The sequence below is a fragment of the Tenrec ecaudatus genome, chromosome 7 (genome assembly GCF_050624435.1).
Source record: "Tenrec ecaudatus isolate mTenEca1 chromosome 7, mTenEca1.hap1, whole genome shotgun sequence".
Classification (NCBI taxonomy): Eukaryota; Metazoa; Chordata; class Mammalia; order Afrosoricida; family Tenrecidae; genus Tenrec; species Tenrec ecaudatus.
The window spans coordinates 13,815,330-13,817,314 of NC_134536.1; the positions used below are offsets into that span (position 1 = coordinate 13,815,330).

General features: G+C 35.3%; 1 protein-coding gene across 1 annotated transcript; it reads right to left on the reverse strand.

Annotated features, from left to right (window-relative positions):
* Window positions 1-242: 242 nt before the first annotated feature.
* LOC142452641 (translation machinery-associated protein 7-like) lies at window positions 243-726 on the reverse strand. Its single transcript, XM_075553880.1, has one exon. It carries the CDS (start codon window positions 705-707, stop codon window positions 516-518), a length of 192 nt encoding a protein of 63 aa, XP_075409995.1. The 5' UTR covers window positions 708-726; the 3' UTR covers window positions 243-515.
* Window positions 727-1,985: the final 1,259 nt, after the last annotated feature.

The window sequence follows — 1,985 nt, forward strand, 5'->3', positions numbered from 1 at the left end:
CATTTTTTAATATTAAACCAATCTTGCATAACTGGTATGAATTCCACATGATCATGCTAAATTTTTTAATGCTTTTATGAATTCTGTTAGCTAGAATTTTGTTGAAACTTTTGGCATCTATGGTCATTGTGGATATTGGTCTATAATTTTGAATTCTGGTGATGAATTTTCCTGGGTTAGACATCAAGGTGATACTTTGTTTTTTTTTTCAAACGAGTTGCTTTAATTCCAGGTGGTACAGAATTCTGGGCATCACAAAGACTGAGCAGCTCTGGCAGGTTCTGGACTGGGTTCACTCTGACCTCACAGCTAAGACAGAAATGGCTGAGTGAGAAGAACTGAACATTGTATGATTTTTCTTCTTTTTTAGAAAAGTTTATTCTTAAATGTACAGCAGGCTCCAAGACAACACTTCATTCTAACTATAAGTGGCAACAAAAGTTCTAGTAGGGAATCCAGATGTCTACACAGGAACGGAATCAAGGGCCATCATTGCCTCAGCCACCAAGAACAGTTCACTTTTTGCCAGATTTCTTCATTCCACCTGTGGCCAGGGGCCCCTTCCCCGCAGCCTTCGCCTTTAGCTCCTCCAGTTTCTTTTGTTCTTCCTTCTGTTTCTGCTTGAAAGCCTTCTCTTCCTCGTCCATCTCCTTGTTCTGCTTCTTGGGCTGTTTCAGGGGCTTCTTGCCACCTTCGCGGCCCGACATGGCGCCTGCCGCCCCTTCCCCAGACCTGCCACCCCAAGGTGATACTTTATTCATAAAATAAGTTTGGTAGCATATTCTTCTTTTCTAGTTTGTGCATTGGTTCATTTAGGACTGGTGTTAACCCTTTAAAAGCTTGGTAGAATTCTTTGGTAGAATTCTATCTTCTTTCTTAGGCATTTTGATTTTGGGAGTTTTTTAAAGACCTGTTCTAGTTCTTTTTGTTTTATTGGTTTGTTGAGATTTTCTGCATTGGTCTGTTAATTTTGGTAATAAGTGAATTTCTGGAAAATTGTTTATTTCTTCTATACTTTCCAGTTTGATGGAATTCAACTTTTCATAAAACTGTGATTTTTTTCAAATCTCGGTTGGTTCTGTTGTGATATCACCCATTTCATTTCTTAGTTATAACATTTGCCTTTTCTCATTTTCATTTATTAAGCTTGCCTGTGGTTTATCAATTTTGTTAATCTTTTCAAAGAATCAACTCTTCATCTCGTTGATTTTTGTATAGTTTTTAATCTTCTAATTCATTCATTTCTGATCTCCTCTTTATTATTTCTTTTCTTCTAGCGGCCAAGGTTTGTTTTCATTTTTTTCTGCTCCTGTTCCAATTGTTGTAGTTGATGTGCTAAATTGTGTATATGAATTCTTTCTTCCTTGATGTGTGTACTTACTGCTATCAATGACCTCTTTAACTGCTTTTGCTGTGTTGCAGGTATTTTGGTATGTTGTCTTAGTCTCATTTGTTTCAAGGAAATTTTTTATTTTGTTCTTTATTTCTTCAACTACCTGGAAACTTTTAAGTAGTGTTGTTCGATTTCCATGTACATGACCTTTGGTTGTTAATTGCTCTATGATTGGTTTCTATTTATAAAGCTTGGTGATCTGGAAACGTGGCTTGTCATAGATTGATATTTCTGAATGTATTGGTATTTGCTTTATAACCTAAAATGTGATCTATTTTGGAGTAGGTACTATGCACATTGGAAAAAAATGTACTGTGTTTTCATTGTGTGAAGTGTTCTGTATATGGGTAAGAGACCAAGTTGATTAATTGTGTTGCTTATATCTTCTGTATCTTTTTAAATTTTCTTTTTAGTTGATTGATATTTACTCAAAAATGATGTGTTAAGGTCTTCTGGTATTATTGTATTACAATATGTCTCTTTATTTCTATGATAATTTGATTAATTATTTTGAAGGTCTGTCATTTGGTGCATTGTGGGGGTTACATGATTTTATGTGAATTTGAAGTTGCATAAAAGTGTAGGGGGAGGA

Bases quoted from the DNA above. Each gene is read 5' to 3' on its own strand.
- LOC142452641 (XM_075553880.1), bottom strand. From the start codon at position 707: ATGTCGGGCCGCGAAGGTGGCAAGAAGCCCCTGAAACAGCCCAAGAAG.